Source organism: Pleurodeles waltl, chromosome 1_1 (assembly GCF_031143425.1).
Source record: "Pleurodeles waltl isolate 20211129_DDA chromosome 1_1, aPleWal1.hap1.20221129, whole genome shotgun sequence".
Lineage (NCBI taxonomy): Eukaryota > Metazoa > Chordata > Amphibia > Caudata > Salamandridae > Pleurodeles > Pleurodeles waltl.
The window spans coordinates 128,861,736-128,877,083 of record NC_090436.1 but is presented as its reverse complement, the minus strand read 5'-3'; the positions used below and the strand labels follow the sequence as shown (position 1 = coordinate 128,877,083).

The window sequence follows — 15,348 nt, the reverse complement described above, 5'->3', positions numbered from 1 at the left end:
ACAACAGTGACACAATAAATACACCACAAAAGGATATATATATATATATATTTATATATATATATATATATATATATATATATATATATATATATATATATATATATTGTGCCTTGTGCATAAAATATAGGTCAAATGGACAATATTCATAAGTGCTGTTCGCACTTTGCAAATCCTGCGTCAGTATTTATTGTCTTGGCTATGCCAGGATAAAAATGTTATGCATCACAGCATCAGGGCATGAAATGCAGTATCTAGGTTATAGCAGAACGCACATGAATCCCCATGTATTATAAAGACGGTGCATCTGAGGCACTCATTGTCATGGTACTCCGGGTCACACAGGAATCGATGTGCTATGTACCCAAAAGATTGATAAAGGATCAGGTCATGAAAGACAAAAATACAAGGCTCCAGGCGACATACCTATGTGTCTCATTGGAACTGGACAACCATGTGCAGATTAGGCAGTAATGCAAGCTGCACAGATAAGATAATGAACACCAACATCGCCACGTTAAGCTCCACCAGACAGAGAAGGAAGAAGGCTAAATACCGTTGTCACATTGATTAGAGCACCTAATGCCTCAGAAATCTTAGCCCTCTACAGCCAGCAGATGTGATTGGCGGTTGCACCATATTTATAGCTAGTGCCTGATGATAAACAAATTGGGGGCAAAAGCAACGGGGAGTCTTTATTTGACAAGCATGTTGTTGAAGTGCTCCAGTCCATAAAAACAGCCAGACGCAGAAAGATCATTAGGGTCATTACAGCATCGTTTAACCCAGACCTTTCAAGGAGCTAGGCGATGAAGCCAGTACCATTATATAGGTATGTAAATATACCAACCACATCAACAACTTTACTGTCAGCAGTATAGTGCCAAGTACGGGCCACCACAATCCTGGCCTCTTATCTAAGATAGTCCCTTGTTGAATTGCGGGGTATAATGCCAATAGTCAGGAATCCTCCCAGTCAGTGGCAACTTACTGGTGGCTGCTGCACCATATCTGACAACACCTGTATCTCTACTTTGTACAGCCAGTTATGTGCAGTTGATTTCATAAAAGAAGAAGCTCTGTCAGTCAGTACTGACTTGAACACGTATGCACACATAGAAAACTATACTATTAAAAATAAACTGTATATATAGTTTATTTACCTTAAGGTCAGTGCTGAACTTGTAAAGGGGGCTGGGTGTGCTTCACTATGAGGCAAGGTGGATGCTAAAAGGAGAAGGTGACCACAGACACATCCATTCTGCTGGATATGGGGGTGCTCTTGAGACAGATGAAGGGGACAGCACCTTCAAAACCAGACATTACATGGGTGACAAACATGGCACCGAATATGCTAATGGTTACTGCAATGTGTCTGTAGTAACTGTTTGTTGCAACAGGTTTACATCCACAATTTGACTGCAAAACCTCTCAACCTGTTATAAAACTTAAAATCCTGCATTAAAAATCGGCCTTCCATCACTTGTTTCTTTTTTAAATCACCCTCTGCTTCTTTCTACCTTCTTTCTGTCTCAATGTTCTGTGTACAAGTCACTCTAGAAATCTCATGCCTATCTGCCTTAAAGCTCTCTGGAACCAGAACAATATCTATTAATTCCAGCTAAGAAGTATGTCTCACCTAGGCTCCCTTTAAAGATCACATATCAATGTCGACAATTACTACTGAATGCATGGAATGAGCATGCAAAACTAACCCTAATCCCAATAACCGGTTGACTGACCTCTAATTTGGCTCCCCGGGTAGTGTGCTACATGCCGCAAAGCACTTTGATGCCTTATCAGGGGTAGTAAACGTTATACAAATACAATTTATTATTATATACGCGTCCCCTTAAGTACTACTTTAGGCACTGCGTGAAGTCTCCACTCTTAATCAGTATTAATCAATCCTATTGTAGTTTCAATCCATTTGTCTTCATAACCAAAAAGGTCAGGTTTTTGTAATCATTCATTGTTTTAGTGTTTTGTTTCCACGGTGTGACCAACTTCCAGGTGTATAACTATTTCAGTCCCCAATTTCCATAATTAACAGATGGCTTTACAGTCCGTTGTTCCCCTATCCCAGCATTTCAGGCCTAGGAGGCCTTTCATCGAGGGAAAGTATACTGAAATCAGAAGAAATAAATAACACAATTAAATATCTTGTATGTGGTACATTTCAGCAGTAATTTCCAATTTTAAGGTTAGATTAACGCTTAACAAATTAAATAATCAAAGTCCACGATTTGTATCAAAGGCATATGCTTTTTTCTTGTAAACCGGCATTATTTCTAATAATCAATTTAAATTAATCCAACACAAAGCAATATGTACTTAAACAAATGCCCTCCTTGAAGGTCGCTTAAGCATCCAAAGAGCTACATGAATAGAAGCTAATTTGTATACTGGTAGCTATATAATAATCATTTATGAAGCATTCTAAAAGCAAATGCTCATTAACCCCTTCGCTGTCAGGCCTTTTCCCCCTCGGGTGCCAGGCCTTTTTTTGGCTATTTGGGGCAGTTCGCACTTAGGCCTTCATAACTTTTTGTCCACATAAGCTACCCACGCCGAATATTGGTCCTTTTTTCCAACTTCTTAGGGATTCTAGCGGTACCCAGAGTTTGTGGGTTCACCTGGAGGAGACCAAGAAATTAACCAAAATACAGCTAAAATATTTGTTTTTTAAATAAAAAACAGGAAAAAAGTGCTGCAGAAGAAAGCACGTTGTTTTCCCCCTGAAAATAGCATCAATAAATGGTTCGCTGCGCTACAATCACCATCTTCCCAGCTTTCAGGACAGGCAGACTTGAATCAAAAAAACACATTTTTCAACACAGTTTTGACATTTTACAGGGACATACCCCATATTTACTATTTTTTGTGCTTTCAGCCTTCTTTGAGTTAGTGCCAGAAATGAGTGTGAAACTAATGCTGGATTCCGGACAGCTAAATTGAAAAGTAGACAAATTCTGAATTCAGCTTTCAGGGTAGATCCTTCAAGGTTTTCCTACAGAAAGTAACAGCTAAAATAAAAAATATTGAAATTGAGTTGAAAAAAGAGACATTTCTGTCCAAGTTTCCTTATATAACTTTTTCCAGCGATGGCAGATTTTTGAAAGCAATATACTGTTACGTCTGCTGGACTCTTCTGGTTGCGGCCAATAAATGAGCTGCACCTTCATTGTATACAGCAATTCATTTGGTGAAATATAAGGAGTGAAAAATAGGTATCGAGAAAACCTTTGTATTTCCAAAATGGAAACAAGATAAGGTGTTGAGAAGCAGTGGTTATTTGCACATCTCTGAAATCTGGTGTCCCCATACTAGCATGTGAATTACAGGGCATTTCTCAAATAGATTTATTTTTTACATACTGTCTTACATTTGGAAGGGAAAAATGTAGAGAAAGACAAAGGGCAATAACACTTGTTCTTCTATGCTGTGTTCCCCCAAGTCTCCCAATAAAAATGGTACCTCACTTGTGTTGGTAGGCCTACTGCCCGCAACAGGAAATTCCCCAAAACACAACATGGACACATCACCTTTGTACATTGACAACTGATGTTGTTTTTTGGAAAGTGCCTAGCTGTAGATTTTGTCTCTAGCTCAGCCAGCACCTAGGAAAACCTACCAAACCTGTGCATTTTGGAAAACTAGACTCCTAGGGGAACCAAGGATGGGATAACTTGTGGTGCTCTCGCAAGGTTCTGTTACCCAGAATCCTTTGCAAACCTTAAAAAACTTGACAAAAACACTTTTTCCTCACATTTCGGTGATCGAAAGTTCTGGAATCTGAGAGGAGTTACAAATGTCCTTCCACCCACCATTCCCCCAAGCCTCCTGATAAAAATGGTATCTCACTTGTGTGGGTAGACCTAGTGCCCGCGCCAGGAAATGCCCCAAAACACAACATGGGCATATCACATTTTCCCAAAGAAACTTACCTTTTTTTTTTTTTTGCAAAGTGCCTAGCTGTGGATGTTGTCCTCTAGGTCATCCGGCACCAAAAACCTAGCAAACCTGGACATTTCTGAAAACTAGACATCTAGGGAAACCCAGGATAGAGTAACTTGTGGCACTCTCACCGGGTTCTGTTACCCAGAATCCACAGCAAACCTCAAAATTTGTCAAAAAACACTTTTTCCTCACATTTTGGTGCTGCAAAGTTCCGGAATCTGAGGGGAGCCACAACTTTCCTTCCACCCAGCATTCCCCCAGGTCTCCCGATAAAAATGGTCCCTCACTTGTGTGGGTAGGCCTAGTGCCCGCAACAGTAAATGCCCCAAAACACTACGTGAACAAATCAAAATTATCAAATACAAAACTACCTGGGGGGGGCACCTGTGTTTTTGGTCCTGGGCTCAGCAGCCGTCTAGGGAAACAGACAAACCCAGACATTTCTGAAAACAAGACACCTGAGAGACTTCAGGGAGGTGTGACTTGTGTGGATCGCCCAGTTTTTTCTTACCCAGAATCCTCAGCAAACCTCAAATCTAGCTAAAAAATTACATTTTCCCACATTTCTGTGTGGGCTCACCGCACTGGCACAAATTTCCTACCATCCAACGTGCAACGTTCCCCTCAGTCTCCTGATTAAAAATGATACCTCACTAGTGTAGGTGGGCCAAGTGCCTGTGACAGGGAAGAGCCAAAAACATGTCGAAATTGAGGGGGAACCATAGCGGGTCAAAAAGGGCAGGTTGAAAAAAAACGTTTTTAGGCTGACAATTGTGGCAGAATTTTTATCGCTGGGTGGTAGGTTTGCAGGGCATTGTGGGTAAGAAAATGGCGCGGGGTGCATGTGAAGCACACCACCCTGGACTCATCCAGATGTTTAGTTTTCAGATGTGTCTAGGTCTTGTAGATTTTTCTACATGGCTGTGTCCCAAAGTCCAAAAAGTGCAGCCCTCACCATTCCAATTGGGATGATATTGAGAGTTAGCCAAGCTCTCATGGCTTAAACGTAAAACCAAAACCCAAAATAATCAAATGTCCTCTTGCTTGTCATTGGGATAAGATCTTTTAGTGTGTGGGGGGAGAGCTGAAAGACTGTTACCCCCTTCAGTTAGGGTGAGGGCTTAACATTGCGCATACTGGTTCAGGGCTCGAAAAATCTACTGGACCACTCGCTATGGCGAGTTTTATTTTATGAGGTCGAGCTATTTTTAGATTACACTCGACCTTCTGGTGAGTGGACAAAGAACAGATGTTCTGTTCAGTCAGAAACTGAATTAGCAATTAAGATGCCTTTAAATCTTATTCTGGTCACATTTGCTCTGTGTTCAAAGACAGAGGTCAATTTGTATTCTTGCAGTGCAAATACTTTTCCTTGCGACTGCAGATTACTGCAGATTTCCAGTATTTTGTAAGATAAACTGTTTGACCTATGTGAAATGGCAGACTTTTGGTATCAGGTTTTTGCTAACATACAACATTTATATAACTAAGTCAAATTTACAGACATTTCAAAATATATTTCATTAGCTGTGAAAGACCATTTTTTGTACTTCTGTGTGATGAAAAAAATATTTTAATAGGATGGAAATAAATTCAGAACACTTTACTTGAAGATGTGCAAATGATAAATATTTTCTGAAACCCAATTTTCACAGATTGTTGTTAATACACAATATAGTTTTATCAGTAAAGCTTCAAGTTAGTGGGAAGGTTTTTAGATATTTCTTGTAAATGACAGTGCACTACCACCATTAATATATTTATTAAAAGTGAGTGTTTAAACATAAACTGACAAACACTCCTGCCCTGATGGCAAATCTATTAGTAAACTAAGAGGCAAGTCAGCACATGGATCACGTGTACCCTATATGTGGGCTAGATTTAATATACATGGAGCAAATGTTTAGGGTATTTAATCAAACAAAAGAGGATTTTTACAGCAGAAATGCTGAACTCACATATTTGAAGGTGCACTCATGTGAGAATGAAGAAAAAAGTGACTGTAAAATACAATATTTGCGTAGGATTACACAATATGAGACCCATGTCTGGGTCAAGTGCATTACAGTTAGGTTGAGCAGATTATTCAAGCTACTCGACCTGCAAGTCTAGTAACAGTTTTACAATTTTTCGAGGCCTGTGGTTGGTAGCCACCACCCCACTTTTATTTTTTTTTTATTTTATTTTTTATTCCCTGGACTCTAGTAGGCTGTCCATTTCTATAGGGTGCGGGTATGGCCATATGTTTAGTTGCTGTATCTGTCATTGCCCCCCTCGAACTATATCAGATCTCCATAACATGTTCGAGGGAACCCAGATGATTTCTAGTTTATTGCTGTCTGTATTTGGATACCTGCAACTTAGGGTGCAGAAACACTCCTCATAAGCATATTACAGTTAATTCCTTCACTGGTATGTCTACAGCTTCATTACGTTGTGTGATTATCTCACTAGTAAGGGCATGTGACAGGACTATTCCATACCATGTGATAGTGGTTTGCATTGTCTGAGGGACATCTAGGACCATTACACTCTCATTCCAAATAACCAGCAAACCCTAGTGGGTGTGAGGTAGGCCCTGTGAAGACAATTAAATTGTACTAACTTAAATCTGCTCTTTCAGGATACATGTGCTACACCTACAACTGTTTTGTCCAATTATCCTCCCAGTTCTTTAATGATGGCTTCTTCCCACCCCTTTTATAACTCTATGAGAAATTGACTTTGAGCCCCCATGATATGGCCGTAGATACCTTACTGGCACTTAAAATCAATGTTTGTACAGCTTTCATGAGATTTGTTGAGTTTTTTGATTTTGAAATGATCACAGACTCTTCATTGTGTATGTTGTAATGCTGTATTATTTGCTAATTTGTTTGACATTGCGCAAACATGGGTTTAAGTAGTAGAAGAGGTCTTCATAGGGACAAATGAATTGGAGCTGCAGCATCTCAAACACAAGAGTTGTTTTGTAAAAGCCTTATTGCAGAATCTAGGACGGGGAAGAAAGGAGGCTAAGATCATGCAATTTGGACAGTCCAAATAATTATTTAGAATTTACCTATTAAAATGTTAGGTATTACAAAGTGATGACATAATTTGCCCTGTATCGCACAATGGATGCCACTTTGTAAAAACCTTGATTAGCCACAATTAGGTACTTGCCCATAACTTTGTGGAGTGAGATCAATGTCCGGTTGAAGTGGTACAGAATTTCTGTTGATACTCTGTGATATCAATACATCATACTACACCTGCGAGATGCAGTCTTAACATAGGGAAAGTCCTTGGAAGTTTGAGAGATGTAATTTGCACTGTGTTATTCCCAATGTTGTTCCCCATATTGTAGCCCTGGTTGGTAATGTGACAGAAAAGACAACAAGCCCTGGTTGATAATGTGTCAGAAAAGACTTCAAGTAATGGCATTACTGGCTGATCATTTTTAACTATGTTTACCAGCAAAGTTCACAATCTGGGACTAACCACTAGACCAGACCACCCTCCTTCCTTTTTATGTTTTGTCATGCTACATTGGTGCAACAGTATACTTTGCTTACATATCCTAAAAAAAGTCTATGGAGGACGTAAGACAAATGCAGCTCTCAAGGCAAAGTTACAAAAATGAAACTAGAACCTGCACTTTATTAAGTGGTTAAGAAAAGTTGGAGACACATTTATTTTACAAACATACTATTTCACTAGAAGCTGGCTCAAAACAAGTATAGTATGACCATATTCTACGAATTGTACTATAAATAAATAAATAATAGCTAGTACATGCTCACAAACCTGATGCAGAATTAAATTTGTCATAATTTAGTTAGCATTTTGTCATGTAGGATAGGTGTGCTATGCTAGGTTCACCTTTTCTTCCCTGGGCCAGTGGCTTGCCACTTATCCATAAGCTTACCCTGCTGTTTGCCGGGAGTTGCAGACCACAGCTTTAGCTCTTTTAGGGACTCTGACTATTGAGAATAGCAGTGCAAGTCTAGGTTTAGCAAGGTAAATATCTAGGGAATTTAATGTAATATTAGGAAAATTGAGTCCCCAATATGAAGAGAAGAATTCTACAAACAGTGGACCTCTGAGTGAGTTTGCCCATATCCGGGGCAGATATTTGAGTGCTCAGTGCTCTGAGTGGTTTAAACGAAGATTGGTATTTGAAAGAGGTATAGATTCAGAGTCACTATGAACTGAAATCTTTCTGATTTGTGGTTCTCATATGTTTGAGCCTTTAAGTGAGACTGTATGTTACACAGGGCTTTGAGTGACCAGCATATTACGAAGGGTCTCTGTATATTAGCAAGAAGGGGCCATTTAACATGATCTGGCATACAAGCATGTGGAATCTTGGTTTCTGGAGGAGAGTTCAGCAAATGGCAGGGTGTTAAAAGCATTGCTTGGATTGTGGTGCATATCACTATTGATTCACTCACTGTGCAGAGTTTGACTGTTAGACTTTTCATCCTTGGCGTGGTCTCCCTTACCTTTTTGCCTCTGTTTCCCAGGTTGTTGATGTGTGCTGGACTCTGTTTTTGCTGTTTTTGTTACTCTGGGTACTTTACCACTGCTAACCAGTGCTAAAGTGCAAGTGCTCCTATACACAATGTGTATGTAATTGTTTCATCCATGATTGGCATACTTGATTCACTAGTAAGTCCCTAGTACAGTGCACTAGGGGTGCCCAGGGCCTGTAAACCAAATGGTACTAGTGGGCCTACAGCACTGGTTGTGCCACCCACATTAGTAGCTCTGTAATCATGTCTCAGACCTGCCACTACAGTGTCTGTGTGTGCAGTTTTAAACTGTAAATTCGACTGGGCAAGTGTACTCACTTGCCAGACCTAAACCTTCCCTTTTCTTACATGTAAGGCACCCCTAAGGTAGGCCCTAGGTAGCCCCAAGGGCAGGGTGCAGTGTATGATTAAGGTTGGACATATAGTAATGTGTTTTATATGTCCTGGCAGTGAAATACTGCTAAATTAGTTTTTCACTGTTGCAGGGCCTGTCCCTCTCATAGGTTAACATGGGGGCTACCTTTAAATATGATTAAAGTGTAGATTCCCTTTGGGAGCGGATAGACATGGAGTTTGGGGTCTCTGAGCTCACAATGTAAAAATACATCTTTTAGTAAAGTTGACTTTAAGATTGTGTGTTTGAAAATGCCACTTTTAGAAAGTGAGCATTTTCTTGCTTAAACCATTTCTGTGACTCTGCCTGTTTGTGGATTATCTGTCTGGGTCAGTTTGGCAGTTGGGCTGGTTGCACCTCTCACTAGACAGTGACACAAAGGGAGCTGGGGTGTAGCCTGCATATCCTGATGAGCCATCTGTGCTAGGAGGGAGGTGCGGAGTGGTCACTTACACCTGAAAGGGCTGTTCCTGCCCTCACACAGTGCAGCCTCCTACCCCCTGGTGTGTTTTTGGGGCCTGGCCTGGGCAAGGCAGGATTTCACAATCAAGAGAGACTTTCCTATGAAGTAAGCCTACTTCAAAGGGCAAAATGGGTATAAGAAGGGCACCCCAAACCACAGATTTTAGAACACTTCTGGAAATCAAGAGGAACCTCTGCCTGGAGAAGAGCTGAAGAACTGAGGAAGAAGAGCTGCCCTGCCTGTGACTGTGCTTTGTGGAATCTCAGGGACAGCAAAGACTTCTCTTTGCCAGCACCTGGAGCCTCTGCTGAGACTCCTACTCTGCCAAGTGGTGCCCATCCAGTTCCTGGGACCCTGAAAGTAGAAGCTGGCAGCCCAGGAGTGAGAAATCCATGCACCGACCTCCGTGCAGGGAAAAAATCGACGTGACTCTGATCTGCGGCTGAAAAATCGCTGCACCACCAGCTTCGCAGCTGAAAATCACCGCTTGCCTGCAACGCGACCGGAAGATTGGTGCTCGCAGCTGGAGAAACAATGCGCAGCATCGCTAATGGAGACCGGTGAGATTGCAACCCGTGCTGCTGGTTTTCGGATCATCGTGCGGCTGAATTTCTGATGCAAACACCGCTTGGCGTGTAAAAACAACGCAAAGCCTGCCTGGACTGGAGAGTGCTGACCGGATTGACGCATCGCTCTCCTGCGGAGAGAAGAAACGACGTACGCCGACCAGACTGAAGGAGAAACAACGCAAGGTCTCGCTCGTGAGTGATATCAACGCACAATGGCCTGCTCCCCACTCTGAAAATCGTTCCAGCTCACTGCTGTTTCCTCAACCCCTCCCCGAATATTGTTAATAAATGCCTCCACCATGCCAAAGGTAAATCTAAAGTAAAATGATGTGAATATCAGCTGCTGACTAATCATCATCATCATCATGCAGACAGTTGACCTCCATGAACTCATAATGGGCAATTCATGTCAAATCTAATCATAGAAACTTAATTCACTCGTTCCTCCTTATACCATCTAGTTCTCCAGTTCCCAACCGATCATCTTGAGAGCATTAAGCTCTCCAAACCTACACAGTCTTTTAATCAAACAGATGATTATTGAGAAGCAGCAAAATAGCAATTATATACAACAGCAACCTTCTCATCACCATGGGACCCTCCCATTTAGCACAACATGTCAGTTTCTTAGCATACCTGCAAATGTAATCATACAGCACAACTAAAATGCTACTTGTAAGAAATTGGGTTACTTGTTGGGGTGGGGGTTGATCCCTACTCAAGCAGCAACCACAATCATTATCATAGTGTGTCACAAGCAAACCCCAAATTAATCTGCGCTCAACCCTCTGGTAGAGCATTCAGGCTTAACTTTTAGGCACTGATTAAAGTATTTAAGCAGGCTTTTAAGCAGCAATAAAGTAAAAACACAACACAAGAAAAATCCAAATCAAGACCAGAACAACAAAAATTCAATCTGTATAACCAGAGATTTGCAGTTTTAAGGATTCAGTGAATATAGTGCCCAAAAGCACAAAGGGGGTCATTCCAACTTCGGCGGGCGGCGGAGGCCACCCGCCAAAGTTCCCCCGCCAGAAGACCGTACCGCGGTCAAATGACCGCGGCGGACATTCTGACTTTCCCGCTGGGCGGGCGGGCGACCGCCGCCCGCCCAGCGGGAAAGACCCAGCAACGATGAAGCCGGCTCCGAATGGAGCCGGCGGAGTTGCTGGTGTGCGACGGGTGCAGTGGCACCCGTCGCGATTTTCAGTGTCTGCTTTGCAGACACTGAAAATCTTAATGGGGCCCCCAGGGGCCCCACGACACCAGTTCCCGCCAGCCTCTTCCTGGCGGTGTAAACCGCCAGGAAGAGGCTGGCGGGAAGGGGGTCGGAATGCGCCGCCGTGGAGGATTCCCTGGGGCAGGGGAAAACCGGCGGGAAACCGCTGGTTTCCCTTTTCTGACCGCGGCTTTACCGCCGCGGTCAGAATTGCCCCAGAAGCACCGCCAGCCTGTTGGCGGTGCTTCCTCCGTCGGAATGAGGCCCAAAGTGTCTAAGCATGGATATCTGGCTGCACTAGACCAGGACAGAGTCACAAGTTCAGGCCGACCATGATAGAGTGTGAGTCGGCTGCCGGGACCCAGATAGGTCTGCTGAACAAGAGTACCGTAAATCCTGGTTGCGAAGAGTTTCAAAGTCCTGCATCGAGATTGCGTCATGCAGCCGAGGTGAATGAAGGCCATTATTGGAAATGCGTCATGCAGCGTCCGTTTGATTGAGCTGCGAGGCTGTGATGCAAGGTCCTGCATTGTTGTCAAGGAGGCCGTTGGGGGGGTTTGCACTGCAGAGTCATTGGTCGAGGATATATTATGCACTGGCTGGTACAATAGAAGCTGCAGGGCTAGGGATCTGGAGCGACCATCGAGAGTCTTGCAGTGCAGAGTCTCTGTCGGGGGTGCATCATGCAGCGGAGGTTCTGATGGGGTTGCTGGCTATGATGCAAAGTCCTTGCGCCGGAAAGGCTACACTGCGTTGGTTCTGCTTGCCGTTGCTCAGCTGAGAAGCTGCGCCGGTTCTGCTTGGTCCTCAGATGGGCTGGTAGAGCACCTTCGGGTCCACTTCCAAAGATCCAGGACTTCGGTGGCACCACTTAACAGGGTAAGAATCACAGATATCTGCTGGGTTCAAGGGTGAAGGAGCCTTCTCGCCCTGAGGCTCTAGACAGAAGGCCATCTGTCTAGCCCTTGAAATCACCAGATGTCCGTCTCATCCAAGCAAAAGGGCAGCAGGTCTGCAGAGCAGCAGTATGGCAGCATGGTAGTCCTTTCAGCAGTACAGCAGTCCTTTTTCCTGGCGCAGTCTATCGGTTCAGAGGTATGCTGAAGATTGGAGGTCTGAGGTCCAACATTTATACCTGGTGCCCACTTTGAAGTGGAGGATGCTTCTAGAGGTTTCTATCCCCCTGGGGTGTCAGAGATCCCCATCCTCCCTGTCCTGGCCCCAGCTTGTCTGGAGTCACAATAAACTAGTGACAGTCCCTTTGTGAGAGTGCTTAGGGAGTGTCTTTGTGATGTGTATGTGTGGTACGTGACAGCTCCTCCCCCTCGTTAACTCAGAATGGCCTATCCTGCCAACACCTATTTTACCTTTGTCTCACTGTCTTGGAACAAAACACAACGACTTACTGCTAGCTATACCCAGTCATGTGACCCAGGAAGAGGGTGCAGATACCAACTGGTCAAGACAAGAAAATGCCTACTTTCTAAAAGTGAGAACTGTGATTCAGTTTCTGACTTAATCATTAAAGAAGGCTTTTAGTTACAATCTTTTGACACCAAACCTCACTTGTCTAACTGCTCCTAATTGGAAGTTACAGTTTATTAAGTGTAGTAAAGTAACTTCAATGGTTTAGGTTTATTTACCAGCTGGAATTGACAATTTAGACTCTGCACATACGGGCTGCAAAGATAGGACAGAGACATGTTTGAAGGGATATTTAATTTGGTGGTACAATCAGTGCTGCAGGCCCACTAGTGGCTTTTAATTTGCAGGCCCTGTGTACATGAAGGACCACATAGGACTTACAAGTAAATTAATTGTTTCAGTTGGGTGTAAGCCAATTCTGCCATGTTTTAAGGAGAGAGAACAAGATCTTTAGCACTGATAAAGTCTGCAGAGTCCTAAAGCCAGCGAAAACAAAATCAGCTAAACAGGAGTGCTAAAGGCAAAAGTTAGGAGAGAACCGTGCCAAGGATGTCAGGTCTAACACTGCCATGTTGCCACTGCTAAGCAAGCACATACCTTCTTTGAGGACTTCTATACTTTTCTGACAAAACTTTTCCTCACATCCAGTCACATCTGTGCTGCAGGGCACATTAACAATGAAGAACAATTCATATCATTCTCTAAACTATTTATCAACATTTGCCAGAACCTGAAAATAGAAAATCTTCCAAATCGTGACACACAAAAAACATCATTGCCTAGAAACACTGATGCAACACAGCCTACAGATGTCTAGCCCTGTGCTTAAAAGTGAATGTATGGATGTACAAAAGTAGAGGTACAGATGTCCAACCTTAGATTTACCCAGTCATTTGTTCAGACCACCACTCCATTTCCTTTATTATTGGTCATCTTAACTTGGCAACCTTCCCCTCTCTTCTTCCAGTGCAAAAAAAATATATATATTTAAGTTGGTGAACTCTGAAATTTTTAAATCCAATTTTGATGAAACCATCACTTGGGTCAGCATAACAAAGGTAAGGTTGGAATGTGCAGTGGGGGTCACACTTTATGCAATGGGTTACTCTTGGTGCGGGAGGCAACGTCATTAAAGATACAGGGTTGCCTCAGCAGGAGGGGAAAAGAGGGGAAAAAAAACACGCTCATGTTGCGTGGGGGATACACGTACATAGTTCTGCAGTGTTGTGCCATACAATTGAGTATCTGTAAATAGATACACACTTCTTAGACATTCTTTCTGTGATACTTTTAGCTTTCGTAAATCCAGCCATTTTTGTCTTTAAAATATGTTTACTGCCAAAAAACCTTTGTAAGTGGGCCCATTTTATTTTACAGTGATGATTGCGTTTAAAAAAAGTTAGTCATGCAAACTCAGGAAACTGATTTTTCTTTCTAGGCATGTGCCAGTAAATATTGCTTTTTTAAAACATATAAAATATAAGGTTTTCCTTTTATGTGTAGAAAGCCCAGAGCCAATTGAAACTTCCAATTGCACCATCTCTTCAAAGGCTGATGATTTATCGATGGGCTTATCAAGCATTAGTGACTCCGGTTGATCATCCGATATTGCCCCTTATTTGGCAAAAGTTCTTTCTACTTTACCTTCACCGCCCAGGACCACAATATGGGTAAGGACATTTTTCTTACTTCTTATATTCACGTCCTTCTGGATGCCCCTTGAATTAATAGCTGCATTTAAACAAGATAATTCAGCAAGATTCATTGGCTACCTTTTTAGGTCTGGCATTGTGCAATACGTTTTAATTGTATTAAATTGTATATTATATTTAATTTAATAAACTTATTTATCAGGGCTTTCATTCAGCCGTCTTCATCCATTGCTCTGTTGTTGTCATTCACATTTTAGTTCCGCCTACTACAGCAAACAGCACATGGGAATGGATCTACTCATTTCAGTCCAATTAGTTCCCTTCTGTGCCAGTGAGTAGTACTGCAGTGTGAGCTTTTTGAGACTAAACCTATTTTTGTTGTTAGCTATTTTATTTATTTGACAAGGGCCCAGCAGCTCCCTCAGCAAGTCCAAAAACCTGACAAAATATAACATTCACTGCAAACCTATTGACTTTGCCAATGTTTCAAAGGCTGCCAGCCAAAGCCAGAAGTGTTGGCTTTGCCACTGTGTGTTGTCTTTTAAGCCATCTCGTCTTGGTTGCCTACCACTGAGTTAATTGCTACTGGCCATTGAATACTGTCAATTCATAAAAGTCAGGGCATTTCTGTTAATGTCACAAGTCTTCATCCCTGGAAGCTATAATTGGTTCGAATTCTTTTGTTGCATTTGGCACATGAGTTTCTGCCTCTCAGCATGCAGTAATGCCCCACTGCATCATGGTAAATGTAGTTTGTTCTTACTTCATTGAGTAGTCTATAATTTTTCACATTTGTTGGGACAGCTAGTGCTGTATATAGAGAGGAGCAGGTTTATCTCTGGGGTTTCCGGAAGTGCTGCCAAAAGTCCTCTGAGATTTCAGTACCACTCACTGGCATGCAAGTGCTTCAACCAAAGCTTGTCAGCTCACTGGCTCAAGGGAGCCTTTTTAAACAGGAAACTGCGTATTCAGTGAACTAAAGCCAATTAAACAATCGTAGTCCGGAAATGAACAAGGCAGGGAGACCACTGATTAGTTTTTAAGGAAGCATATTATATTGGCATTTCTCAACAATGAAATAGTATAAAATGATGGTGGTAAAGCGCTCAAATGATCACACAATGAGTGCAAATTATATAGTGCATGGTG

At 42.3% G+C, this 15,348-nt stretch overlaps 1 protein-coding gene across 2 annotated transcripts in view; it reads left to right on the top strand.

Annotated features, from left to right (window-relative positions):
- Positions 1 to 15,348, top strand: part of EPG5 (ectopic P-granules 5 autophagy tethering factor) — a 568,130-nt gene that overhangs the window by 218,128 nt on the left and 334,654 nt on the right. For both annotated transcript variants that reach the window (XM_069218853.1, XM_069218854.1), the window contains exon 22: positions 14,051 to 14,217. In XM_069218853.1, coding sequence (XP_069074954.1) covers positions 14,051 to 14,217 — 167 coding nt within the window. The remainder of the gene's footprint in view (positions 1 to 14,050; positions 14,218 to 15,348) is intronic.